The 27222-nt window shown below is 43.5% G+C and overlaps 1 protein-coding gene and 1 long non-coding RNA gene across 8 annotated transcripts; one reads left to right on the top strand and one right to left on the bottom strand.

Moving 5' to 3' along the window:
* Positions 1-2749: 2749 nt before the first annotated feature.
* Positions 2750-26107, top strand: LOC135260480 (uncharacterized). 3 transcript variants are annotated; one of them, XR_010331589.1, is made up of 3 exons: positions 2750-2937; positions 3315-3446; positions 8608-8708. It is a non-coding gene; the product is annotated as an uncharacterized LOC135260480 (long non-coding RNA). The 3 variants fall into 3 exon arrangements; XR_010331588.1 differs by lacking the exon at positions 8608-8708 and adding an exon at positions 25231-26107 and having other exon boundaries at positions 2751-2937; XR_010331587.1 differs by lacking the exon at positions 8608-8708 and adding an exon at positions 9764-10354 and having other exon boundaries at positions 2751-2937.
* On the bottom strand, positions 4191-19285 carry LOC135260479 (thymocyte selection-associated high mobility group box protein TOX-like). Of its 5 annotated transcripts, none has more exons than XR_010331585.1 (10): positions 18789-19285; positions 15829-15894; positions 12309-12554; positions 9795-10043; positions 8702-8947; positions 8527-8607; positions 7752-8234; positions 5681-5832; positions 5133-5539; positions 4191-5065 (listed from the first exon to the last, which is right to left on the bottom strand). XR_010331585.1 is itself a non-coding variant. In XM_064345718.1 (9 exons), the coding sequence occupies exons 1-9, from the start codon at positions 18906-18908 to the stop codon at positions 5524-5526; spliced, it is 1659 nt and encodes a 552-aa protein (XP_064201788.1). In that variant the 5' UTR covers positions 18909-19285; the 3' UTR covers positions 4191-5523. The 5 variants fall into 5 exon arrangements, 3 of the variants coding, with proteins under 3 accessions (XP_064201788.1, XP_064201791.1, XP_064201789.1); XR_010331586.1 differs by having other exon boundaries at positions 4191-5095; positions 5229-5539; XM_064345718.1 differs by having other exon boundaries at positions 4191-5539.
* Positions 26108-27222: the final 1115 nt, after the last annotated feature.

Raw genomic sequence — 27222 nt, 5'->3', positions numbered from 1 at the left:
TTGCACATATACTCAAGAGTGACTTTCTACACTGAAAAAAGGGAAACGTTGGCTCAACTTTTCTCCAAAAAAAATTCTTCAAAGTTCTTCTTCAAGTGGTCAAATAAAAAAAAATTAATTTGACTCAACTAAGTTAAAATGAAACTTAACTTAGTTGAGTCAAATGAAAGTTTTCAGATGTGAGGATTTAAATAATTTTTAATTTGATCAGACCACTTTTTGCCGTGTATGTAAAAAACTCATGAGCTGGGCATCTAGTTATTGAGTGCGTGCCAGTGAACAACTGCAGGCGGAACAGCAGGAAAACGTGGAGACTGGAGTCCAGACCACTGGATTCCCACAGAAAGACTACAGATCTGGGGGAGCACGGACTGCCGTGTCTGTCTCTGGGATTTGTGTGCCAGCTTCGACTCAAATGCATTTTACTCACTTCAGTTATATGTGTGATTTGACATCTTATGTTCGACATTTCAGCTACATTTATAGTTACTGAATAGCAGCTGTTCTTGTATCGTTACATTAAACGTTTTTTTTTTTTTTTTTTGTGAACCGGCGTTGATGCACACAGCTACTTAGCTAATTGATTCAATTGCATTTTATTTTCTGGGTTTCGCTTTTCACAGAGATACTGTCATAAAGACGCTCCGCAGGAGAGCAGGGCTGAACCGCATCTTCTACGGTGTGCGTCAGTTTCTGGACTCTTGATGGAAGGTACTATTTCCAAACTGTCGCATCCCAGAGAGACTGTGTCTTTCTACTGGCAAGGGCAATGCAGCAGCCTCAGAGAGTTACGCTATGCCAAGCGAATTATATAACCCCACCGAGGCAGCAAACTCTCACGATACAGTCCTGGGTCTCAGACGCTATCCAAACAGAAATGAAGAGATTGACGTGGCTGCGGGAAGCTTCGGATTGCTGGACTTTGACTAGGAGCGCTGCGGCTATTTGTTCTGACAGCCGAACTGAACTGGAAACAGAAATGCAAACAGGGGAACCGGAGAGAGAGACAGGTTATTCTCGGGCAGAGCAGGTGTCCTCACGTGAACCCTGTTTTTTCTCTTTCTTTCTCACGCTCAGTGTCTTGTACGCCGAGGCTAGAATGAACTGCTTCCACAACGCTGAACACAACAGTTGACATCCCAGATGGGACGCCATTTAGTTTTAAGATGCACACCGGGAGAGAAGAATGTTCCCCGTACAGATCCGTTTCGCTAGCCGAGCGGCTGCTGTGAACACGTTGGTGATGGTTGTTTCATGGTTGTTTTATTTTTTTGTACGTCGCTTTGGATAAAAGCGTCTGCCAAATGAATGTAGTGTAAATGTAATGTTTTATGGTTGCACTAACGTAACCGTACCTGGATGCACAGAAGTAGCCTTTCACAAGCAAAGAGTTGGTATGAGACGGCACAATGACTGAAAATAAACTTTTTTCATTGCAAAATCTACCGGTGGTGCAATGTCACTGCCGTCTGGTAGACCGTGTTACATCAGCCTGTCTGCTCTCAGCCATAACATTCAAAGGGTTTGCACATACAGAATGTAAAAAAAACACCCCACAGGTCAACCACATGTTTATTTGATGCATGTGGATTCTGAGAACTTGAACTTTTAGAACAGGGGTGCATAACCCTGTTCCTGGAGATCTAACATCCAGTAGGATCTCACTCCAACCAAAACAAAGCACACCTCATTCAACAGCTAGAGACCTCATTCAGTTGCTGTTTAGTACCAGTGCCAAATTTGGGTTGGGGTGAAAACCTACCAGGAGCAGGGTTGTGCAGCCCTGTTGCTGTTGAAGCTGTTGAATGAGGTGTGCTTTGTTAGGGTTGGAGTGAAAACCTACAGTACGGTAGATCTCCAGGAGCATGGTTGGGCAGTCCTGTGTTAGAAACACATTTTTGCTAAAAACACCCGATTGTGTTTTTAGCAAAGCACAATCAGGTTTTTTTTTTCCAGAACACAGGTGGTTTTGGTGCAAATTCGCACAAATCGTAACAGTTACATAGTGCCCTTTAATATGGGGTAACATGATATTCCTTCTTATCCAGTTCTTCCGACTCTAAAAAACATTCCATGCCACAGGTGTAAAACTCCAGTCCTGGTTTTTTGGGTGTCCTCGGCACAAGTGCTTCATTTAAGTCATTGATTGGCTGAGGAATCCACACACCTTGTTCTCAAGGCCTTAATTGGCAACTGATTGAAAGGAAACCCAAAAAACTTGCAGGCGCTGCAGACCCTTTGGGATTCAGTTTGACGCTCCTGTTCTGTGCTGTAAATTAGCTCCTGCTGCTTCTGCTGCTGCTGCCTTAGAGTTTGGCAAATGGCAATGTAACTTAGGTTAGGGCACCGGGCTTGTGTTGTAGGATGCAGGTTCAATTCCCAGAAGGGACAATTCCATTATCAGACTGACAGTAAAAAGCAGAACCTGCACACCTTACACATTCCACCATGCCCCACGGCCCCAAAAATCAATTAACAAAGCTGAGATCACAAAAATAACAAAATTTTATTTGCTGCAATTGCATCAGTGCCAAAAAAAGGCTGCAAACATTTCAGTCCAAAGACTTTCCTCTGAAGCTTTCCTTATACGATGCAGAAAAATAAGAGTCAGACAATTGTCTCAATTAATAACAGGTGATGAACAGGCCCACTAATGAAATCTAAATTACTGAAAGACAATTAAGTTTTTATTGAGCTTGTTATCTTAGCCTGTTAGTAGGCCTGGTCATCAGCAGGTGTTAATTAAGACCGTTGGCTGACTAGTCTTTTTAGTCTTCTGTTTTGCATCAGTTTGGCAGAAACACTGAGGAACTGAAACGTTTGCAGCACCTTTACATTTTATTTTTTGAATTTATTTTTGCACTTCAACGGTGGATTGGGTTTTAACCCGCTTCTAGTTATTTGCTTCATGTCTGCTATTTTTAACATTCTGTGCAGGTACTTGTCAACTTCTAAATTAATCTCTGGTGGTATCATACCTAGGATAACAAATTTTGGTTCTTTAGCTCTTCCAATTTTGAAAGTTCTACATATTTTACTAATTATTTAATCCCAAAATGTTTTAAGTATTGGACAAAAAGTAAAATACAAATTATTCCCATATATATATATATATATCACCACAGTTCCTCCAATAGTTGTATATTTATTTTTATACTTTTTCAGGAAGAAATAATGGCAGTTGTAACACAGCAATGGTGTGGGGTTTCATTGGGAATTACTGAAAGTGTATAATAAATCTATTTTGTGTGTACACTCGTAAGATTTATTCCATTAAGGTTTTGTAAAAGGTTTCACCGGGTTTTCCTTACCAGGAGAAACATGCGATGGTTCTTGGTCGCCACAAGATGGCAATGTCCTCCCTCTTCAATCCATGACGCTTTACGTGGCGCAGGCCAAACCGCAAAGTTCATTGAATGAACACAGCCCGACTCAGCCAATTTACAGTAAGTCGTCTTCTAAATGCATGTATTCATTCTTTATTCATGCGGATTAAACCGTGTGGGGGAAAAAGTGTAACTGCGTGAAAGAAAATCCAGTCTCGGCATAGTGATGGCACAAAAAAATACTGACAGCAGATATTGAACCTGGCCGTGAAACATTATGTCAGGAGCAACACCTATGGCTAAACGCGTGTACCTTGCTGCCAACATTGCCAATTGGTGTACTGTGAGTCGCTCGAACGCTCTACTTATTAAGGACAACTGGTTATCCTCCACGTACTTCTAGGCTCGCCCGCACATTCAGAACTAACCACCAGAGGGCGTTAAGGGTGGTCACCAGACTACACATCGGAGATATCGTTATCTGATGTTGGTTAGCTTTAATTTCACGCTGATAATTAATTTAGTTTTGATAACATTTCAGTGTGTTAATATTACAGAGTATTTGGTTGGACATTAGAGTGTAAATGTCTTTAACCTTCTTACTCATGTGATCAAATTATGCCTACATACTTTTCCAACAAAATGCTGTCATTTTGTTGGACCTCGTGTTAGTTTTTCAAAAGGCAATTTCTGAATTCATTATTCGTTTCTAACAAGCATTTCATGTGGAGGTCCTGCAGAAGCACATTGTTTGTTTAAATTATTGGCTGAATATCATACTGCGTTCAAATTAGTCAACATAAATTGATCAGCTTTCCCGCTGCTCTTTGAATTAAGCAGCAAGAATCACTTGAAGAAATTACAAATGTTCAAACCAGTCATTTATTGTTGTGTATTAAATGTTCATAAATATTACAAATCTATGTATAGTTACAGACATTTAACATAAAAACAATGATATGCTGACTTTTGCTAAATACAATAACAAATGCATTGCAAGCTATAAAAAAAAGACTATTCTCAAGGTTACTAGTTACTGCACAAAAATGCAGTTTAGCTTTATTTTTTGACACAAAATAGTCTTTGCAAAGCTGTTTGGATCAGTTCTGTCCAAAAAAAAAACCCCACATTTTTCAGTTCTGAAACTTAGGTACAAAAATCTATATTTATTATATCATAAATAGGTACAAAATGTTTCATTCGGTTTAAAAAAAAAAATAGACATGGTATGAATTAACCATATGTACAGTCTGTCACAGCTAGTTAATCTCGTTAATGCCAGATACGCATTTGGCATGCTCGCTGAGGGTTTCAGTGGTACATACTAAGAGAAAAATAATAACATTAAATAGATTTTTTAAAAAACAAGCCCTCTGTACTTCAAAATAATCTTACTCCTTATTTCTAAGTAGTTTTTCCTCAATGTACAACTTATTTTAACCTGATGTTCAGCGAGACCAAAACAAAATGAGAACACTGCAAATATTATACAATAATTCAATTATAAATTAGATGGCAGAATATAAACATATTCCAATAGAAAATCCCTTTTAAGACAAAGGGTAAAACCATAAAGGTAAAACTGTTTGCTCTTCTGCTCATCTTTAGCAAGCCTCAGAGGTAAAGCCTCCGTTTCCACAATAACGGGCTGTTGCTTAAATTTATGATAAATTGCATGTAAAGAATGATGGAGTGCAACACTTGATTAAATTCCCATCATTTATGGTACACGAGCTGACCTTAAACCCACACTCTCTATGGTACATGATCTTCCATAAACCCACCCTCTATGGTACACGAGCTGACCTTAAACCCACACTCTCTATGGTACATGATCTTCCATAAACCCACCCTCTGTGGTACATGAGCTGGCTATAACCCCACTCTCTATGGTGTATGCACTGGCCATAAACCCACCCTCTATGGTACATGAGCAGGCCATAAACCCACCTTCGACAGAGGATGGACTGACCATATCCCTGACCCCAAACAATACATGGCCTGGCCATTCCTGCTCAGGGTTTTGTTTTACTACAAGCTATGGCAGTTAAGGAATATAACACATTTCAGCAGGAGAAAAAAAATGTCCTTTTCAGACTCGTAGCGCAAGGAAGGCAGGTTTGCTCTGGGATTTAACGGTGGACTCCGGCCCCCCTGCTTCTGACCAGGGTGTAGAAGAGCTGAGGGACGGCCCTGTTCATCTCTGCAGGGTCCTACAGGGTCCCAAAATGAGAAAGGACATGAGAAAAACTTTATTAGTTTCATGTCCAGGAGGAGCGACTGCAACCAACAGTGTGTGCATACGTGTGTGTTAGCTATGTGTGTGTGTGAGTGTGAGTGTGTTGTGCACTGACCCATTGCTATAGTAATCCACACTCCAATCCAGTCCCTGAGAAGAGGAATCTCTGCACCCTGATTGGCTGTAATCGGTGGGCGGAGTCAAGGCGAGGCCCACTGTTGATGTTCTGCTCAACATGCCCAGGAACTCTGCTTGAGGAAGAAATCCCTAAAAAACAAATAAAAAGAAAAAAAAAATTAGACAGAAACCCCACTGGTTCCAATTTCAGAGAAGACCAATGACAGTCTTGCATACAGTCAGAGCGGTTTGGTCTGGCCAGGCTGTCCATGCCTGTGCACACAGAAAGACCAGGAGAGGCTCCTGCACTGAGGACACTGAGCAACAAGGAGCCACTACACAAGACACATCAAACACTGGCGTGTGTGCGTGAGTGTGTGCGCGTGTGTGTGTGAGAGAGAGCGAGAGAGAGTGTGTGTGTGTGTGTGTGTGTGTGTGAGAGAGAGAGAGAGTGTGTGTGTATGTGTGTGTGAGAGTGAGAGAAAGAGGGAGAGACTGTAACACTTATGGGTTGGGTAGAGAGAGAGAGAGAGAGAGAGACTGTAACTATGTGGGTGGTGGGGGGGGGGGGTGCGTGGGGGGTGGGGTACTCTCTGGACACACTGAGGGCCTGTCTCAGCTCAGCAGCAGATTGGGGGGGTTGGGGGGGTATTCACGCATTGTACTGAACCCCCCCTCCCCCACCAAAAAAATTCTTTCTCTTCATTCAGTCACAATGGCACCATCTGCCTCTTTTGTGTTCTCCCCCTTAACTGCCTACAGCCAGCCCCAGTCTCACAGGCAGAGTGTGAGTGTGTGTGTGCATGTGTGTGAGATTGTGCGTGCATGTGTGTGTGTGTGTGAGAGAGTGTGCGTATGTGTGTGTGTGTGAGAGAGTGTGCGTATGTGTGAGAGAGAGTGTGCGTGCTTGTGTGTGTGAGAGAGTGTGCGTATGTGTGTGTGTGTGTGAGAGACAGTGTGCATGCGTGTGTGTGTGTGAGAGAGTGTGCGTATGTGTGTGTGTGTGAGAGAGAGTGTGCGTATGTGTGTGTGTGTGAGAGAGAGTGTGCGTATGTGTGTGTGTGTGAGAGAGAGTGTGCGTATGTGTGTGTGTGTGAGAGAGAGTGTGCGTATGTGTGTGTGTGTGAGAGAGAGTGTGCGTGCGTGTGTGTGTGTGTGTGAGAGAGAGTGTGCGTATGTGTGTGTGTGTGTGTGAGAGAGTGTGCGTATGTGTGTGTGTGTGAGAGAGAGTGTGCGTGCGTGTGTGTGTGTGTGAGAGTGTGCGTGTGTGTGTGTGTGTGAGAGAGAGTGTGCATGCGTGTGTGTGTGAGAGAGTGTGCGTATGTGTGTGTGTGTGAGAGAGAGTGTGCGTATGTGTGTGTGTGAGAGAGTGTGCGTGCGTGTTTGTGTGTGAGAGAGAGTGTGCGTGCGTGTGTGTGTGTGTGTGTGTGTGTGAGAGAGAGTGTGCATATGTGTGTGCGTGCGTGTGTGTGTGTGTGAGAGAGAGTGTGCGTATGTGTGTGTGTGTGTGAGAGAGAGTGTGCGTATGTGTGTGTGTGTGTGTGAGAGAGAGTGTGCGTGCGTGTGTGTGTGTGAGAGAGTGTGCGTATGTGTGTGTGTGAGAGAGTGTGCGTGCGTGTGTGTGTGTGTGAGAGAGAGTGTGCGTGCGTGTGTGTGTGTGAGAGAGTGTGCGTATGTGTGTGTGTGTGAGAGAGAGTGTGCGTGCGTGTGTGTGTGTGTGAGAGAGAGTGTGCGTGCGTGTGTGTGTGTGAGAGAGAGAGTGTGCGTATGTGTGTGTGTGTGAGAGAGAGTGTGCGTGCGTGTGTGTGTGTGAGAGAGAGTGTGCGTATGTGTGTGTGTGTGAGAGAGAGTGTGCGTGCGTGTGTGTGTGTGAGAGAGTGTGCGTATGTGTGTGTGTGTGAGAGAGAGTGTGCGTATGTGTGTGTGTGTGAGAGAGAGTGTGCGTGCGTGTGTGTGTGTGAGAGAGTGTGCGTATGTGTGTGTGTGTGAGAGAGAGTGTGCGTATGTGTGTGTGGTGCAGTGTAGCACTAGCCCTCTTATGTGCCCCTGTAGCAGTGGGAGGAGCTTACCTGTGCTGTGGTTTGGGGGTGGAGCGGAAGCTGATGATGGTGGTTGCCAAAGGGCTGGTGGTTGCCAAGGGGCTTTTGCATGGGAACAAACTGCTGCTGGTGCTGGAGGCTAACACCCCGCTGCATTGTGGGGTGTGGGGGAGGGGACGATGCGGCCATGTTGGCTCTAGGAAGAGACATTGAGGACGCCATGTTGGCTCCAGGGAGAGGCATCTGTGATGCCATGTTGGCTCCGGTCAGAGACATCAGTGACGCCATGTTCGCTCCAGGGAGAGACATTGGGGACGCCATGTTGGCTCCAGGTAGAGACATCGGGGACGCCATGTTGGCTCCAGGGAGAGGTGTTGGCATAGGGGCGGTGGGACGCAGGTGTTGGGGGTGAGAGCGTTCGGGGTAAACCCCACTGTTTGCCTGTCCTGACCTGGGGAATGCTGGCGACTGGGAGCCCTGCGGAGCGGTGACTTCACCCGACTCGTAGTAGCTCTGGAAACGACCCAAACGAAAAAGACAGAGGAAAAAACGACCGCGTGACGAACAGACAAAGGAAGTGTTTAATGGGTCCAGTTCAGGGACGGACAAAATTAGATTAAAAAAGCGTACCTTTTTATTTTGCTAGAAAATAGAAAAATGTATCTCAAAACATGCATCTACTAATGACAATCAAAATGGTGGAAGTGTAGGTCAAACTGCAGGTGGCACAGAGGAATAAACCATACAGAAAAGGAGGAGGAAATCTGAATTTCAAATGAAAGGTAAAAGACGTGGCCGCGCTTACCTGGGACACCAGGTTGGCTCTGTAGGCTGCCAGCTGCTTCAGGTACTCAGTCTTGGCCACTTCGGTCTTCCTCTTGTACAGCTACAGAAAGCAAGCACACACACCCTCATTACCCACGATGCTCCACAGAGCCGCGCCTGACTCGTTATCGCCGTCCACCAGCAGGGGGCAGCACCTGTTTCTGCTCGTCCTCCAGCCCGTCCCAGGTGGAGGCCACGATCTTGGACACCTCCCCGAAGGTGGCGCTGGGGTTCTGGCCCTTGATGGCGGCCTGCGTGTCGCGGAAGAAGAGGGCGTAGGCCGAGACCGGCTTCTGCGGCTCGTTCGGGTCCTTCTTCTTCTTCTTCTTCTGCACTTTGGGCGGCTTCCCCAGGTCTGCGGCCTGCCTCTTCTCTGCTCCGCCCCCTTGCGAGACCACGCCCTTCATTAGCCGCCGAAAAAAACCCAGTTCAGGTCAAAACCACCACAGCACAGGAGAATGGATCTTTATTCATTCAAATCATCTCTGAATTTTATATATATATATATTTTGAATACAAATTTGGCATCTCCAAATCCACCCCGAGTATGAAATGTCTACTTGTACAAGCGCGCTCATATACGAAAATCATGAATGTTAATGGGTAAAGTGTAGCACAGTGGGTAAGGAACTGGGCTTGTAACCGAAAGGTCGCAGGTTCGATTCCCGGGTAAGGTAAGGACACTGCCGTTGTACCCTTGAGCAAGGTACTTAACCTGCATTGCTTCAGTATATATCCAGCTGTATAAATGGATACAATGTAAAAATGCTATGTAAAAGGTGTGTAAGTCGCTCTGGATAAGAGTGTCTGCTAAATGCCTGTAATGTAAAGACTAAGCACACAATCCATGTCAAAACAACTGTAGAAATTTGAATGACTATTTTCACACACACGCACTAAGAGCTTTTGTACCAACATCTTAAAACAAGAAAAACTGTTCCGGAACAGTCATTCATGTGTGTAATATCCTGCCAGGTCATGTAGTAGAGGCAGAAACTCCATAGGTTTTCAAGACCAGGTTTGGATATGGTGCAGGATATGGACCAGGATATGGTGTTAGATACGATCTAGTCTGTAGGTGAAGCGAGCACTAGGTACACTTTAGTGGCAGGAAAATGGTGAACATTGTCGGGCTGAATGGCCTGCTCTCATGAGTACGTTATGTTACGTTAAATACCAGTGATCCCCAGAGATTATTATTGGCTGTATTTCCTGAGGTACATTCAGGCCCCCGAGCCGGATATTGACCTTCAGGACCCCGTCAGCCTCGTCTTCCTGCGCGGAGCTGCTCGGGGACGGCGACCTGCGCTTGCTCCCCGGCGGGGACGGCGAGCCGTGAACCACGTCGTTCCCACTCAGCCCGAGATGCGCGCTGAGCTCCGATTGGTTGATTGTGGTCAGCTGACCGTGCTGAACCATCACCGATTGGATGCAGGGCCTGAAGTCTTCCACTTGCGGGTAGGCTCCACACTGGGAGGAGCTAGTCTTGCGCAGCATCTGCGAAACGAGTCGAAGCATTAATGATGGGACCTGCAGTGGAGAGGGGACTTAGGGACCGGCAAAAAATATATTTACTCTCCTGGAATTTTGTTCAAAACTGACTCATTACACACAAATAGTATCACAATAAATGTCAGATGTGCCTTACAGTTTTTACATACACAAAGAGGAAGAAATTAAAAAAGAATGAGCTGTTTGTGCTGAAATTCTTTCGTATTGAATCAGATGTCACAGACGAAAGCAACAGATCTGTCCTACTCTTGCTGCCGACTTGGCAAAATAAAAAATAAAGACACAGATGTACTGCACCGCTCGTCCGCTTTCAGATCTTCAACTGAGTCTGTTTTTAGTTTCACTCCGTCCCAGAGAGTTATAGCTGGCTAATAATTGGGCAGAATATTCAGTTCTATTGCTTTACACAGGTTAATGGAAACTGAAATGGAATTATATTTTGCAACACAAAAAACCTTTCACAGTGTACAATTTACAACACTACAAGTTGAAAACGCAAAACCAAATTATTGTACATTGTAAAATTAATAATAAGTCTAATCGGGACTCGTATAAGAGTTGATCTGACACTGAACATTTTACTGAAAACCCATGTGTTTGTTTGACTCTTTTACATGAGTTCAGAATTTTATGACGGTCCCCACAGTCCTGCGGCTCATCGTCCTGACAGACATCCATTAATCTGACCCTTACTTCACTAAAAACACACAGAACAACTTTTCTCCTGCTGGACATCTCAACTCCAACAACTCAGCCCCTGACACTGAAGAAACCCAACATCCACGGAGACCAATCGCAGGTCACTGAAGGAGAGAAAGCCGCTGTGTCTTTGCGATCTGATGTTCAGAGATAATTCACCCAATCATCTCCTCCCGGCTACACCACAGCTGCATGCGCCTGCCGGTCGCCTGGCAACAGTAACTCACAGAGACCCCCGATGGACATTCCGCTGTATCGCAGTACATTAAGGGGAGAAGAAGAGGGGATTCGTGACTGAACTCTCACACCTTCCGTCTCGTATATAATTCAGTTCTTTTCAGCTCGCTTTGTTGTTTACGAACATAAAAACGTAAATTAGAATTATACAGACTAATAATACACATAACCAAGGTGAAATGACTGCTGTCCGTCCAGTCCTCTCCCATACCCCCCCCCCACCCCCCCGTGAGACCCATCTTTCATAACCCCAGTCTTCTATCCCAGAATGCTCTCTACCTCTTCACCTATATTCATTTTTTTTAAAAAATTGACTTCATTTTTATTTGTGGGTAATATAGCATTCATGCAAAACTTGCGATGTAGAAACTGTCGCTTAATAAATGTTGATTTTTGTTACGTCAGCAATCTCAAGTCAACATATTTTGCAAAAAATATCTGCTATATGAATGTAATGCAATATCATGCAATGCACAAGCACAGCTCCCAGAACTCCAGTGCTGGCTGAAGGGGTCACGTTACTTACAGGTAAAAGCAAATGAGTTTATCAGTGTAGCCGCCCAAACGCGGACGGGACAGAACGTTCACACATCGGCGTAGTTACAGCACACGGAGGGAGGGAGGGAGCTTGCATAAGCCAGCGCCGTGCAAAAGGGTTAAGTTGGATCCGGTGAGACTCACACAACCTCAACCAGAGCGCGTGACAAATTCTGAAACGGGGCCAACGGTTAAGATAATTTGGTCACGCTTACTGCTCAGAACGTGCGAGGACAGCAGCAGGGGGGTGAGAGGGGGGTTTCGGTTTATGTAACTGTGAGAGTGCTGCTGCAGGGCTGGTTAACCACAGCTAGTCAGGCTGCCCTTTAGGGCCCAGCGCTACGCTGCTCAGCCCGGGCTCTTCACGTAAACACCAAACCCCCACGCTAACTTTCATTTCTCCGGTCAATAAAGGCCGGTATTTATTTGATGTGTTTTCTCACACACACGTATGTGTGTTTACACTTTCATATTCTCAAAGAGATGCTTTTTTAAAAGCTATTTTTCCAGATGATAGTAACATTTTTGTTTACATTTAACATAAAATAGATCATTCAATTGAAATACATTCAAAATACTTTTAATGCAAGATGTACTCTTTTAAAAAACTACATCACTGTTTGAAAGTAGCCAGTAATGTGCAAAATAGTTGCATACTGGTGTAATGCACAATCACAAGAACGATCCCTGTACTTAGTTCACATTACACCCAACAGTGATAGATGGACTGATGCCTCTGCCCCTCTCAGTTTCTCTGAACACAGAAGACAGACTCACAGCTGACAGGAAACTGGGGGCCGGACCTCCATCTTGGCTCAAAGTGTTGGAGATGGTCACCTCAGGCGAGTCCATTCTGTAGGGGTGGAAGGGGTGCAGTCCGCTCTGAGTGACGGGGGTGCGCAGGGAATGGTACGTTCCGGGCTCTGACTCTGGTCGTGGGGGCAGTGTGAGCTCGGGGAGGGCGGGGGGCGTGATAGGGGGGATGTTGAAGTCATCGTCCCCCAGGCTGGACACAGGGTACGCCTGCCGATAGAAGATAAATAACAACACTGAATCATGTCCATCAGACGCTCGTGCCCAGAGTGGTTTCCAGAAGCACACACAAGCAGGCCGAGGCAATGAGCACAGCTGATGCCGAGACACCAGCGTCATAAGGGACAGCCGTCATCAGCACATAAAGCTACAGAATAATCTACAACACACATAAAGCTACAGCATAAACTACAACACACATAAACTACAACATAAACTACAACACACATAAACTACAACACACACAACAACACACATAAAGCTACAACAGCATTGGTTTAGATGGTAAAGCTTGTGATTGGTTTCATAATTACTTGTATGGGAGATTTCAGTGTGTGAAGTCTGGGAGCACCCAGTCTGGGTTCCTGCCTGTGTCGAAGGGGGTTCCGCAGGGATCAGTTCTGGGCCCTATCCTTTTCACCATTTACATTAATAATATTGTTTCCCCACTAAATGATTGTCAAGTCCATCTATACGCAGACGATACTATTGTATATTGTATTGCTGATTCTGCTCAGCTTGCCATTGAGAAACTGCAGCTTGCTTTTAATGCCCTTCAGGAGGCTCTTGTTAAGCTTAAGCTGGTTCTTAATGCAAGCAAAACAAAATTCATGTTGTTTACTAGGGCCAGAAGCACTGATAATGATAGCATATTTATATCCACTGCAAATAGTTCTAAAATTGAGAGAGTTTCTGAATATAAATATCTTGGCATCTGGCTTGATGAGAAATTCTCATTTAAATTCCATATAGATAATCTTGTCAGCAAACTGAGACAAAAATTGGCTTCCTTTATAGAAACAGATCTTGCTTCCCTATGATCAGTAGAAAAAGAATTGTTGAAGCAGTTTTCCTTTCAGTATTAGACTATGGTGACATTATTTATAGAATTGCTGCTCCTTCTTCCCTTAAGCGCTTGGACACAGTCTATCACTCTGCCCTCAGATTTATTACTGGCGATAGTTATGGTACCCACCACTGTGTCCTCTATGCCAAGGTGGGTCTGTCTTCTCTGGCAGTGAGGCGTGATAAACACTGGTTTTTGTTTATCTTTAAGGCCATTGTCGGAATGCTTCCACCTTATATTACAAGGTTGTTAGAGTGGCGCTCTGGACCCTATCAAACCCGATCAAATGGCTTGCTTATGCTTAAGGTCCCTCGGGCTCGATCAGAAATTGGGAAGTCAGCATTCCATTTTAGTGCCCCATCCTCCTGGAATGAGCTCCAACAATTGCTGAAAATCAGCTCTCTACCTACTTATGGGCAGTTTAGATCGCTGGTTTTGAACATTCCTGTCTCTGAGTGCATCTGTTTTTGATCGTATCTGTGCTGATTTTATTTATTTATTTATTATTTTATTTTATTTTTATTTTTTATCATATTTTACTGTATTTTATTACTGTTATTTTATTATTTACTATGTTAGTTGCTGTTGCTATATTCTATGATCTTTTATTACACCTATTGTGTTTTAATTGTGTTTGTAATCTCGGCTACATTGAAAATGAGGGCCTGGCCCTCAATTGTACCTCCGAGAATTTAAATAAAGGTTCTGACTGACTGACTGACAACACAAACGACAACACACAAACTACAACACACATAAACCTGCAACACACATAAACTACAACACAAACTACAACACACATAAACTACAACACAAACTACAACACACATAAACTACAACACAAACTACAACACACAAACTACAACACACATAAACCTGCAACACACATAAACTACAACACACACAAACCTACAACCTACCTACAACACACATAAACCTACAACACACACAAAGCTACAACACAAATAAAACCAACAACACACATAGACCAACAACATAGCAGAGGCGAGAGAAAGATTGAGGATGTAGATCTCTATGCAGCGCCTGGGTCTGAGTATATGTTAAACCCATGTAAACCCAGGATGAGTGCTCAGAGTTCAGCGCTAGCTCAGCCTCAATGTAAACAGGTGTGATTTCAGTCCACAGAGAGATGTGGCCAAAAGGAGGGCCACTCGTAATAAACACTTAATAACACTTAATAAACACTTAATAAACACTTAATAACACTCGATAATAAATAATACTAAAGAATAAATCTGGCGGGTTGATGCTTTTGACCCCTAGGCTTGCACATCAAAGAGTGTTTTAACTCTATAGGAACGTGTGACTGTAGAAATGAAATGAAACAATCGCCACTACTTCCCCTTGGCTTCACACAGCTCAGATAGTGAGCTTTGGTAAATGTGATTCACGTTGTGCTTAGACAGCACAAACCCAGCCCCGTTCTTGGGGATCTACCATCCTGTAGGTTTTCACTCCAACCCTAACAAAACACACCTCACTCAACAGCTAGAGCTCTCATTGAGCTGCTAATTAGAGGAGTCAGGTGAGCCAAATTAGGGTTTAAATGAAAACCTACAGGATGGTGGATCGACAGGGGTTGGGCAGCCAGGGCTAAGACTGTGAATGTGGAAATGGATACGATCTGTCTCGCTCCCTCTCTCTCACTCTCTCGCTCTCTCTCTCTTTCTCCCTCTCTCTCTCTCGCTCTCTCTCTTTCTCTCTCTCTCTCTCTCGCTCTCTGCATTTCTCCTCCTGTGCAGAAAGTGCAAACTATTAAAGGAAGTAACAGAGAGATGTGTGAAAAGAGGCATTAAAAGCTTTGTACATTTAAACCACGAAATCTAGCGCTGTGTTTCACTTTCGCTTCGAAAGACAAACCTTCGTAAATAATATGTGATTCTTGCAAGCAACACACATTAACACTTATAACAAAAGCGAAAACTGAGAAAAATGCTATAACAGGAGAACGGAAATATTTCTTCTGAACCTTAAAAGCTTCAAGCTTTAAGCTTTAAAAGCTTTAACTAGCCGTGGGTTACTACAGTAAAGCAATTACTTAACTATACAAATGCTATGTTTTCAGTGTTATACTAAGGCATAGGCATGCCTTTCAAGTTGCTTTGGAGTCATTTGAAGTGTGTTTTCTTACTTTTGAACATGAAAACGATAAAACTGACTTTAATATTGGAAACTGCGGAACGTGAGCCCTCTGCTCCAGAGCATCAGAGAGCAGCGGAGAGCATCAGAGAGCAGCAGAGAGCAGCGCAGAGCATCAGAGAGCATCAGAGAGCATCAGAGAGCAGCGGAGAGCAGCAGAGAGCAGCGCAGAGCAGCGGAGAGCAGCAGAGAGCAGCGCAGAGCATCAGAGAGCATCAGAGAGCAGTGGAGAGCAGCGGAGAGCAGCAGGTCACCCACCTGGCAGACCGGGGTGAAGTCCTGGATCGGCTCGGCCATGCTCATGTACATGTTCTCTCTGTCAAACTGCAGACACAAGAGCAGCAAACACTCAGAAAGCTTTTAACCATTACACTCTGAGCGAGAGAGATGCAGAGGGGAAAAAATGAAAGAGAAAAAAATGGAGGGGAGAGAGACTGAGAGAGAGACAAATAGAGAGAGAGAGAAAGAAAAAGAGATGAGCAATTTGTCAGGTGCCTGTGCCTTAGTGGAAGTATCCTTCAGTACAGCGCATGATTAGCCATGGAGGTTAACCAATCAGCTGTCTGACCATTTAGTGGCCTACCAGAACAAACACACTTTATTTGATAATCAGCTCTTGTGTTTATAAATGACTTTGCATCAAAAGCAAAACTGATCATTTTACTGTCTAAAAAATTGAAAAAAAAGGGAAATGTAAAACGACGTATCTTACACATCTTTATCTTGTCTATCTTCTCACCAAATTGATTTGTTATAATCACAATAAAACATGATTGCACAGGGTTTTTAATTTCCTGTAAAACTGTGGCAACGGGGTTTCTAGGTCAGGTGGCTTACAACACCTTTGACCACACTTCTGCATGCGGTATTACCAATCGCCCTGGCAACATCCGCTCCTCCCCCGCCCTGTCCGTTATAGGGAAACTCCGCCCCAAATATCATGGTCTGGCACGATCCGTCTTGCCCTCTGAATAATTGGCGTGACCCATATTTCATGTGTCAAAACAAAATCTTACGCCTTTATCTTCAAAAGAGCTTTTGAAGTGACGGGTCTTAACTGGGATGCAAGTCCTCTTCTCATAGTTTCAGTCAACAGATGTGTCGTGTAAGCGCAACAGATCTACTCTTTTCCCTCAGTTCCTGAAGTCACAGCGACATTATTAAGGATTTCACTAAAGGTCTTGTTCTAGATTAATCTGAACCACAAAATACAAAACCAGACTTCTAACCATCACAACACATGGACACTGTTATAACTACACCTTAACAACATTCACGGGACAAGCCAAATTTAACCTGACTAGTGACTCCATGGATTTCTATTATGCCCAATAAACACAAAGACAGTAAGCGCAGAGCCTGCCTCTATTTACCAAACAAAGCGAACGAGGCGAATAGCACACGACTGTTCCTATATTACCCACGACCAAGCTATTTATAGCCAGAAATAATTTAGCGTGATTAAGGGTTTACACTGACGATGCCACGCGGGGGTAATTACAGCAGAGCTTTCAGCGTTTCCACGGAAACGGCGGCACACGAACTGCCCCCTGGAAGCCGGGGACCCCAAGCAGGGCAACGTGAGGACAGGGAACCCCTTCAAACGCCCGTCGTCTGCAAAAAACCACCGAAAAGGCTTCGGCACACGCAGGCCCGAATCTGAACATCCTGTTCAATTACATTACAGTAAATAGAACCCCACCCCCCGCCCCCGCCCCCGCCCCCGCCCCCCCGCCAGCCATGTAATTTACACTGCTGTGGTGAATCATTCACAATTCAATTCTGCATCAGAATCACTTTTCTTAAAACCTCAGTCCTCTCTTGGGATGACAGACTGGTGCTCTGCAAGCTGCTCGTGACAGGGCGCAATGAAAAGGTCATTCAGGGTCTGAATCTCACACACAAACTCACACACACCAGGCTGTTCCAAAAATATCCCACCCCCATCTAATTAAAAAAAAAACTGTTTTAAGAATTTCACACAGTCAGCGTCACACTACACACATTTAAAAGCATTTACCCAGGAGGTGAATCTGGCGAGTTTCTAAAACACTGAAGTGTATAATCACACCCTCAAAACTGACCGACCATGAGAGGGAGCTAACAGCTAACTATTAGTGTTATTGTAACAGATAATTTCAAATAAATTATTATTATTATTATTATTATTATTCAAGCAGAAGAAACAATCATATCTTTTTCATAAACCCAGGCACTGTATTTGCAGTACAAACGAATAATTGATTACATTGCATCTTCGGATAGTAAATCCTTCTACTCAAGGGAAGAAACACAAACGGCTAGCTGTTAAAACAATCTTGATGTTGTCGGGAATTGAAAAACTATTTTAGGGAAAGAAATGATCATTACAGTATACCTGGCATCATTATGGCTTTTGAGAAAAAGATGTTTCACATTGTTCACGGACTTTGCAGGATTTCCTTACTGCAACATCACAAAAAGTAAACACATGATCTCGTGAAATTGAGAAATCGCTGTTGACGAATTCATAACCATGCACCTACGTTTAGAAGGGATGAAAGCGTGAAGGAAGTAAACACGGAAAAGGTTTTTGACAAAAAAAGTGTTTACCCCCGTTCACACTCTCTCACACACGCACACTCTCATTCATTCATTAATTAATTCATGTATTCGCTCTTTATTTCGAATAAGGTGCGACTGGGTTGGCTCTTATTGAAAAGACAGCAGCTGAGTGTAAATAATCATGTAAGGCACGCCAATTAATCGTAGTGTGTGTGAGCTAAAATACTCTGGACTAAACTGTGGATAAACTCAAATTACACCTGTTAGCTTTTTCGCGATTACTGCGTAGTAGGCTACACTCAAACATCAACTCGTTCTAATACGAAGGTATACGAACCCTGCTCGCGGAAAACTTCATCGTAGCTCGCAAACCAACAGGTCCAGTAATTCACGGCGTTGCATTTCCCTTAGAGTAAATATGCAGGCTCTCAAGGCAGCAAATACACTGCGAACAATACAACTTAGTTTTCGTGCTGTCCGAAACTGTGAAATGCGTTCCCCTTCTTTCCATAAGTGGACTGGACTGGACTAATAACATTGGGTATTAGGTATGTTTGCATTATTAAAACATACGCGTGGATGCGTTTTGAATAATCCCAACTTCTTGAGGTGGCTAAACTTTTGTTGCTGTAAATATGCGTCAACGACGCAAAGAGTAATTTAAAGTTAATCACCTGGTTGCAATATAGAGGGTCAAAGCGAAGCGAGGGTTCCGGACAGGAAGGGTCTGTTGCTGATGGAGGCTGTATCAAACTGTTCTGTGGAACCGGAGGAGGGTAAAATCGCACGTCCATTTCATCAGATGTACCAAATCACCTGTTTCCCCACTTACTTCTGTTTTCGCTGTAAGGTAACGATTCGGCAACGAAAAAGGGGAGTCGTCGCGTTAGTAAAAGTTCGACATTTGCAGTGTCGATTTACAGGAACACTTCGATGCTTACACATCCGTTTGCGGTTTCGCAAAAAAAGAAAAGAAAGGAAAAGGAAACGGATGCCACAAGCTTTGAAATGATGAATTATGACAAATGATCGCGTTGTCCGTCTAAACTGGTTCCCACTCCAGAAAGTTGTTTTATCCCCAGTTTTATGAAAACAGAAACCTCGCGCAGTTCGCAAGAGGGACAGTTTCATTCGCTTCTCACCCCTCTCACTATTTACACAAAAGGCTCGTGCTGACTAGCAGGAGGTAAGGCGCGTGTGCTCGAGTGGTCCACAGGGGGCGCTACGGTGCGCGTGCACATCAACAATATTGGGCTATTATATATTAACGCTTTTTCTGAAGTATGTCTGGCGCAAAGGCAAAATGGTTTGTTAAATTTGACATTTTATTTTGGACATTGCATTTAGGCTATTAAGCTGGACCAATAATGCAAGTTGTCAAGAGAAGAACTATAACAAAATGAGAGGCAAATAGTACATGCTAATTTGATCAGACCTTGTTTTGCATATTACTCGACCACTATAATTATCTCTCTGGGAGATCCCCCAATGCATCCATGTTACTGTTTAGCCTTACTTTAAGTCTGACACCGGGCTGGCCTGCGGATGAGTCACCCTAACGCTGATGTAACAATAATTAAGTAACAATCAAATCAATGGAGTTCTAGAACACACTGACTTATCATTTTGAAGAAAAAGAAGAAGAAAAAAAACATTCCAAAACATTTGTACACAGTACAATTTCCAGTGTCATAGCAACTCTCATAGAGTAACTTTTAACTTGAATAGAGTAAACATCTTCTTCTTATGAGAAGCCAGAAGGTAAAATAACCTCTTCCTCCACTCTGAATAATGATGCTTCCAAGTCATGGAATAATTTAAAAAACCATTTATAAAATAGCATCAAAAATATGCTTTTTGAAAGATTGACTTATATAATATTTCTTTAAAAATTCTATAAAAATAAATAAATGAGAAAAAGCAAACTCATTGCAATTACTGTGAAAACATTTAATGGGGGTTTGCAGAGTCTATGAGACAACAGATACTTTCTGAAAGGATTATACCCGCATAAATAGGACATTCTTAGGGGATTACTCACTTGTGAATAGGTCAGTGTGTGTGGCTGACATTTCCCTTCAGACGGCCTTGACCTTTTAGCAATAATGCACATTGTATCTGCGGCCACGTGTGTCCTCAGATCGACTCAGCACTGAAGCTCTGCAGACAGACGCTCATCTCACCCAGAAGCAGAGACCGATCTGATTTTGAAACAGAGACTGATCTGATTTTAAAACAGAAACTGATCTAATTTTAAAACAGAGACTCATCTGGTCCTAAGACAGAGACTCATCTCGCTCTGAAACTAAGACTGATCCTACTCTAAAGCAGGCTCTCTACATTCACTCTGCAGCAGATCCGCGTCTCACTCTGTGGATGTACTGAGATCACATGGGCATTTTCTCACTTCATTGGAAGCCTGTACATTGCGCATACATTTAGCCGATGCTCTTACCCCAGATAGCAAGCGACTCCGGACCGGATCTGTGCCAAGCCCGGCCCGGCAGTGCCGACTTTGGGCCAGCACCGGCCCAGATCCGGCCCGGGACAGTATCTGGAGAAACAAGAATGGCCAATGTGTACCAGCACCCATGGGTCTTCTTCTGGCTCCGCAAAGGGCCATGGGAGGAACTCAGCTAAATCTCGCACTGAGACCGGGAAGTGTTTGTCAGCACAGAGAGCTGTCAGTAGGGACCCTATAGTGGAAACTCATAGGCTGAAATCAGGCCATTCAAATGCAGAGTAATTCTGTTGCAATTGGGCTTGTAGGTCAGAGGTTGCAGGTTTAAATCCCCGATAGGGCACAGCCACACACGGATGATGCGCAATTAAACGCGAGGTTGTGTAAATTGCTCTGGTGCTGCAGACAAGAGTGAATTCTGAGTGAATAAATAAAGCAACAAGCATTTTACCGTGTCTTGGACTGATACCCTGTCAGAATCTTATTACTGAAATATTACTGTTCTATACAAACAGCTCCCTTAGTCAGCTGTGTTAAAATCTTTTCTATGAGAATGATTCCCCATTTTAAAAAAATCAGCAAACTGTGAATTAGCAAGCTCAATAATAATAATAATAATAATAATAATAATAATAATAATAATAATAAGTATTTATAAAGGCCATTGAATATATTGTGTTCAAAGCACTTCCTAAAATAAAATAAGTGAGTACAAATAAGACTAAACGGAAGCTGAATAATAAAAACAGTGAATAGTGAGAATATGTTCAAAACAGGCTAGTTCCCAACGACACATTCCGTTCGAGCTGATAGTCACAGTGGAATTCCACAGCTTGTATAAAGTAATATCTGCAGCAGTGGATTCCACAGCTTGTATAAAGTCATATCTGCAGCAGTGGATTCCACAGCTTGTATAAAGTCATATCTGCAGCAGTGGATTCCACAGCTTGTATAAAGTCATATCTGCAGCAGTGGATTCCACAGCTTGTATAAAGTCATATCTGCAGCAGTGGATTCCACAGCTTGTATAAAGTCATATCTGCAGCAGTGGATTCCACAGCTTGTATAAAGCCATATTTGCATCAGTGGATTCCACAGCTTGTATAAAGTCATATCTGCAGCAGTGGATGTCACAGCTTGTATAAAGTCATATCTGCATCAGTGGATGTCACAGCTTGTATAAAGTCATATCTGCAGCAGTGGATTCCACAGCTGTATAGTCTATCTGCAGCAGGATTCAGCTTTAAGTCATATCTGCAGCAGTGGATTCCACAGCTTGTATAAAGTCATATCTGCAGCAGTGGATTCCACAGCTTGTATAAAGTCATATCTGCAGCAGTGGATTCCTGAAGGCTTTCCAGCGACAGGACAGGATCTGCAGCTCCTCTCGGGAATCATACATAAAGCCTGAGACAGAGCTGCCTGTTCCCACTACCCTCAGCTAGGCCAGACCGATCCAGACCGAACAAAGACATGTCATCGTTCATCTCATCTGACTCTTACACTGCCAGCGTGCGGAAAACATAACCCTCCTCTTGCAATAAAACCAGGGTTCCGGTGACAGGTAGCGTACGTTAGTTTTTCTTTATGGGCTAATAGAACATAACTGGGTCATGTTTTTTAAACGGCTCATTTTATTGCTTCGGTTTTGTTTTCTTTTCTAGATTCATTTAAAAATGATTTATTGTTTTCGTTGGTTCCAGCTGAAGAAGACAAAACAAAACAAATGACAACAAGCCAAATCTGTATTGTATGACAGTAAATTTAAGGAAATGATTATCAAAGAACTTGAAAAAAGAAAAAAGCAAGCATTAAATGGATATGAATCGCACATAACATAGATTGTTTAAGAAACCAAAGTGTTATCAAAATTTTTAACAGTTATCAAAAAAAAATATATATATAATTTAGCAGTGTTTTTAAAAAAAATGTAACCAACGGGGAGGGCCAAAGGCACAGTTCACATAGCCGACTGCCGGAAAGGAGAGGTCCTTAGGAAAAGAAGCGATGAAAAACCAAACAAACATAACGAGACCGTGGTCACTGCTGGTGTGCTACCATTATACGGTGCAAACACACACATCCAATCAATAAATGATTCTAATTCTCAAAGCCGGCGCACTTTCAGGGCTGTTTTAATCTTAGGAAAATAATTTCTGAGTTCTACGTAGCCTCCGTTTCCCCGACGCCAGTGCGTCTCGGAGTCTCCGCCGTTTCTCACGGTGAAAATACGCGTGAGTTGAGACTAAAGGGTGATATTAGGTAAGCTCTCCCTCCCCCCACCCTCGCCACCCCCGCTCGTTCCAGTTTTACTGAGTGAAGTGGTTAATGTGCTCCAGTTACAGACTGCCACTCGCCGCATAGGCACAGCCCTCGTGTGTGATGGTAATTACGGGCAAGTAAGCGGAAGGACTCCACCACAATGACTTAATCTTCACTTCCCTGTGTCCGTGCCTTAATTTAACACCCCAACTGACCATCTGAGCCGCTGACTCCGCTGAATGTGATTGGATAAGAGAATATCAATGTAAGTCAAATACAGCAAGGGCAAGTACAGTAAGAGAACGCGATGCAATCGGAGAGCATGGCATGGCATTGCTGAAATTATTAGCATGCGTTGACATTTCATTGCTCCGCACATCGATTGTGCTTCAATTTCCGGCCACAAAGAGGGTTTTATCTTCAAAAACATTCAAATGCTCATCGGTATTTTAAGTGTTTGGCTGCACAATAGCTGTAGTTGATTAAATGCATGTTTTTCCCCCTCTTAAGAGCCCAAAAGAGCTCTCTCATTAGACTTTGTGATTTCCTGCAGAGGGCCCTGACACTAGAATATGGTTCTGTATCTGTCCGTCCGTCCGTCCGTCCGTCCATCTCATCTCATCTCATCTCATCTCATCTCAACTCATCTCCTCTATCTATCTATCTATCTATCTATCTATCTATCTATCTATCTATCTATCTATCTATCTATCTATCTATCTATCTATCTATCTATCTATCTATCTAATCTCCTTTCCCTTTGGGCAGATTTACATTTTCACTGGGATTCCTGGCATTTACATCATTACGCACATCCTGCCAGTACAAAATTCAGAACAACATGAATATTGTTATATCAACTTCATGCAATGAGATAGATATTTTAATCACTTACAGTATATTCACTGTACTAAGATGCATAACCATCTTTGGGAAACAAATTTCAGTTTTCCCTGCTGATATGGTTTTTTTTTCAGCAGTCACCCTCTCTCACCTTCCTTCTGCCCTTTCAGACTGGCTGCTCTCTCCCATTGTTTTTCAGGAGCACATCTATTATGGCACTAAACTGAATATAGCTTTATCTATCTCTTACTCCGCGGGTGGTCTCCAAGCTAAATGCGCCATCTACAAGTCTCTTTGACTTTGACTTAAGACGTCTGTCTAATGCCTGAATTGCAAATTGAAATTGAAATCATTTTGTAGGTTACTTCATGTATGCATTGCATCTTTAAAGCAAAATGGTGAGCTTTTTATTTGTGCTGTTCACTCAACAGTCTGAATAGAAACCTGAAAGTACAAACTGACCTACAAACCAGACGGTGAGCCGGGCAGCAGCGTGCTCTGCTTAGACTGGTGGAAGAAGTGAATAAGCGACACACGCATGGAAAAAAAACCAGGTCCACTGGCAGAACGGTGCCTGTAGTCTCACCAGTCAGGGCACCCGGTTACTGTGGGCTTATCGCATGACTCGAACTTGAATGTCCGACTACAGGGTCCTGCATTTTTAATGAGCGACGGGGCCCCTTGGAACCCCAAACAACCCAACTCAAGGACCTGGGACCTGGGAGCTGGCCTGGGTCAGGTGTGGAGGAGAGAGGTCAGAGGTCATAGGTCATAGGTCAGGGGCCTTGTCTGTTCTGAATGGACTATGGTCAGCTCATGCATTTGTATGAATGTCATTCATGAGACAGATTTATTACTTTTAAAGTATTTATACGGTTACAGCGGCTCAACAAAATGACTATAATTTGCCCCAAACAGGTGAATCCCTTTAGCCCCAAACAGGTGAATCCCTTTACGAAGGAGATCAAGCATCACTTAATTAGATTTTACGTGATTGGTGGTATTTTATTCATCAAAAAAGAGAAACACCACGATTATTCACAAATATCCATGGAATATGACAACAGGTTCAGCTTAACGTGACCAGAAGAGATTGTTGTTGAAGGTCTCAAGACCAGAACTATTTCTTAGTTATTTCATATGCAAATCAACATATTTGTAGGTATATCCAAAAAATAAAATTTATCAGCACAACACAGGCAGTAAAAATTCTGTTTGCTCATTGTTTCATAAAGGTGTGCAGCCGAGAACTCCTCGTTTGCATAAAAGCGGAAACTTCATACAGCAACCGCAAAGCATGCATAACTACACTCTGATGTACATCTACCCTTCAGATTACAAGGCGACAATGAAAACCTCAAGTGCACGACTGAAAGTATCATGTTCTTATGCAGGAAATCGAATGAAATGGGTTTGATTAGCCATGTTTTACCCCAAGTAAGCAAAACATGGTTTCATGGTTGCACGTCATGCGATTTATACTCAAAAGTGTGTAAACAGATGATTAACTGTTCTGGAAAGCCTGGTAAAAGCATTCATTTATTCTGCAGCATCTCATAAACTACCCTGACAGGCAAATGAACTCTACAGCCACACAAGAAAGAGAAATGAGGAGAACGGGCTTTGAATTGTACAGCCTATCAGCACGGAGAACACAGCAATAACCATCCATCACTGTGACCATTATCAAGGTTGCCACGACAACTTGTCTCCGGGGGCAACATCTGCTATGTCTCTTCAGTTTATGACTGTCTGCAAGGCCCTTGATTTTAAACCACTGGGACTGTTGTAACCGGTGCGCTGGCTATGAAAATGCATGCGTGACAACATTCATAACCGTGTCTGCAGTTTGCAAGGGCCGTGGAGGTTTATTTTCAGAAAATGACAATGGCCACAGATGTTCTGCTGGAAAGTCCATAGCCATGCTGCGAATATATGAAACATGAAATAATTTTCCTGAGAATGAGAATGCCTTCTCACATTTATTCAAGGAAAGTTTTTTTTTTCTTTTTTCAAAATAAGCAGCAGTGACAATGAAGGTAGGCCTGTTCAGAAAACAGCCCATGAAATAGACTTAATAAGAGGCTTTATAGTAGCCTAGTGTTTTCACAGTTGCCAGAGATGTCATTGAGCAAATACCATGTATGATAACAGCAGCGGTTGTAGAAGTTAATATGTTGCTCTCAAATTTGTTCTCACACAGCACCAGTTCTATTTTTCTGTTTCTGATTAATTAATCATCTCCTTTTCTTGCGCACGAAAAGCGACTTATTTTCATTAAGAGGGAACGACTCAGCCACACACACAACGAGTGAAGGAGTGAATCACTGATGTGACGTTTCCAGCTTAATCAGGTGGCCATCGGTGCCTTTTTAAAAGCCCTAAATTTTAACCTGTATAGAACAGGACCCTGCTGTGCTAAGGTAGTGGACCGTTGAGTGAGGACTTGCAGTGTGAGATTACTAATGGACTTTTTAAAGGGATAGTAGACTTTCTGGGGTTTTTTTGGGGGGGGGGGGGGGGGGGGGATGGGTGGCTGGGGGTGTTTTCAGTTGTCCGGTTAGGGAGGTGCTGCAGGTTCAAATCCTAGATAGCGTCCTGCTTGATATAGAGGAGAGGAGAGGAGAGGGGAGGGGAGGGGAGGGGAGGGGGGCGCTGTTTCACTCCAGAGCAAGGGACTTAACCTGAACAGACGTGCGGTCAAGATGACGAACGTTCGTGCGTGCCGAACTAAGTTTGTGGCGAACAGTTAATGTTGAACGCAGGCACACGCACACACACGTGACACACTTTTGTACAGACACTTAGTTCACCAACGCATTTTTAATAAAAATGGATGCGACTAAACAGAGGGTCATTTTCGCAGTGGCTTCCGCGATATTAGAGGACTTCACTGATAGTGGTCCTGACATGACAGATATTATACATATTGTACACTCTGTATTGTCGTGTAGCGCAACTAATGAAGAAACCTGCAGAATTGAGATATGCCGATACTATATGATTTTACTTTTCGCTCGCATTTCAGGATGAAACGGCGACCGTTGTTCTTTCGGTTTCTCTCCTGTCAGCAGTCATTTTTGTTCGCGGCGCACTAACTTTTCAGACTGTTGGGTAACGTTCGTGGCGAACAGAATAAAGTTGGAAATTGTTTATGTTCGCGAACGTTATCTTGAACGCACGTCTGGTTCGGTAAATGTCCAGGTTCATAAACGGATTGTATGTTAACATTCTACCCGAACCAGCTCCATGGAGCGATGTGCAGCTGGTGATTGCGTCGCCCAGGGTAAGATAGTGCTCAGTCAGCGTTTATTGCTATCTAGCGACCCCTGCTGGTCGATCGGGCTCCCCTGGACTGCACCGCTGAAGTCTCATATGAAGGGCCTTCCTCTGACTTCCTCTGAGTCTGTGACGTGCAAACAAGCAGCAGGTGACACCACATGTTTTGGGGAACCGTGGATGTCCACACTCCCCCAAAACAGCAGTGGGGGCCTCACAGCATAGCTGGAGGTGCAGGTAGTTGGTCATTTCACATTGAGGTG

This window comes from Anguilla rostrata, chromosome 8, assembly GCF_018555375.3.
Source record: "Anguilla rostrata isolate EN2019 chromosome 8, ASM1855537v3, whole genome shotgun sequence".
In the NCBI taxonomy this organism is placed as follows: Eukaryota; Metazoa; Chordata; class Actinopteri; order Anguilliformes; family Anguillidae; genus Anguilla; species Anguilla rostrata.
Note: the sequence above shows the minus strand (reverse complement) of the source record. Positions and strands in the feature narration are given on the sequence as shown.